Consider the following 975-nt stretch of genomic DNA (forward strand, 5'->3'; position numbering starts at 1 on the left):
GCGGGCCCTGGGGGGGGGGGGGGGGGGGGGAGGAGGAGGGACCAGCCACCCCAGACGCCCAGGCCAGGGAGTGGAGGTAGAGCAGTGGGGGCCCCACCCCATTAGGCAGCTGGTGGCATCTTGGCCAGCAGGCAGGCTCTGCCCACTGCACCCCACAGCCAGCCCCCCACTAACATCCAGGGAATGATCGCTTGGTTCCAGGCGCTAGGTCTAGCACCTCCGGTGCTCTGCTCACAACCCTCACCCCTGCGAGGTCACGAGGTCACGGGCCAGGAAGCTGTGGGTCAGGAGGCGGCCTGACTTGCCCAAGGTCACCCTCAAGAAGAGGAAGCTGTTGAAATGCAGGTCTGCCAGCCCTCAGGCCAGGGGGTGTCCCTCTGGCACCACCAGAGAAAAACACTCCACCCCACCCTCACCCCCAGCCCCTCACCTGGCTCCGAGCTGAAGAGAGAGAAGAAGGCTGGGCAGGGGAGGGTCACCCACTCGCCAGAGCCTGCCGTGGGCCAGCACAGCAGCCCGTCCCAGGTCACGGGGCAGCCTAGAGAGGGGTGGGGGCAGCATGGATCAGCCTAGGGGACAGCCCCGTCCAACACCCTGAGCTTGAGGCGGGGGCGATGGAGGAATCGAAGAAGCCATCTCCTCTCCAGCCCCGTACCCCGGGTGGCGTTGGACTCCCCCTCTGCTGCCTGTAGACACGCACTCTCATCCTCTCTCAGCTGGGCAACGAGGTCACACTCGGGGTGCACGTGGCCCAACACCTGCAGGAAGGAGTTAACAGGTTGCCCTTCTGGGAAAGGAAGGGGAGGGGAAGGGAGGGGAGGGGAGGAGGCGTTGGACCCCCTCTGCTGCCTGTAGACACGCACTCTCATCCTCTCTCAGCTGGGCAACGAGGTCACACTCGGGGTGCACGTGGCCCAACACCTGCAGGAAGGAGTTAACAGGTTGCCCTTCTGGGAAAGGAAGGGGAGAGGAAAA

General features: G+C 65.1%; 1 protein-coding gene across 1 annotated transcript in view; it reads right to left on the reverse strand.

The window, feature by feature from the left end:
* Positions 1–975, reverse strand: part of GHRHR (growth hormone releasing hormone receptor) — a 29,061-nt gene that overhangs the window by 8,887 nt on the left and 19,199 nt on the right. The window contains exons 3-4 of the mRNA XM_015571219.1: positions 656–758; positions 431–538 (exon numbers count right to left, since the gene is read on the reverse strand). Of these exons, the coding sequence (XP_015426705.1) occupies positions 431–538; positions 656–758 (211 nt within the window). The remainder of the gene's footprint in view (positions 1–430; positions 539–655; positions 759–975) is intronic.

This window comes from Myotis davidii, unplaced genomic scaffold (assembly GCF_000327345.1).
Source record: "Myotis davidii unplaced genomic scaffold, ASM32734v1 scaffold125, whole genome shotgun sequence".
Taxonomy (NCBI): Eukaryota; Metazoa; Chordata; class Mammalia; order Chiroptera; family Vespertilionidae; genus Myotis; species Myotis davidii.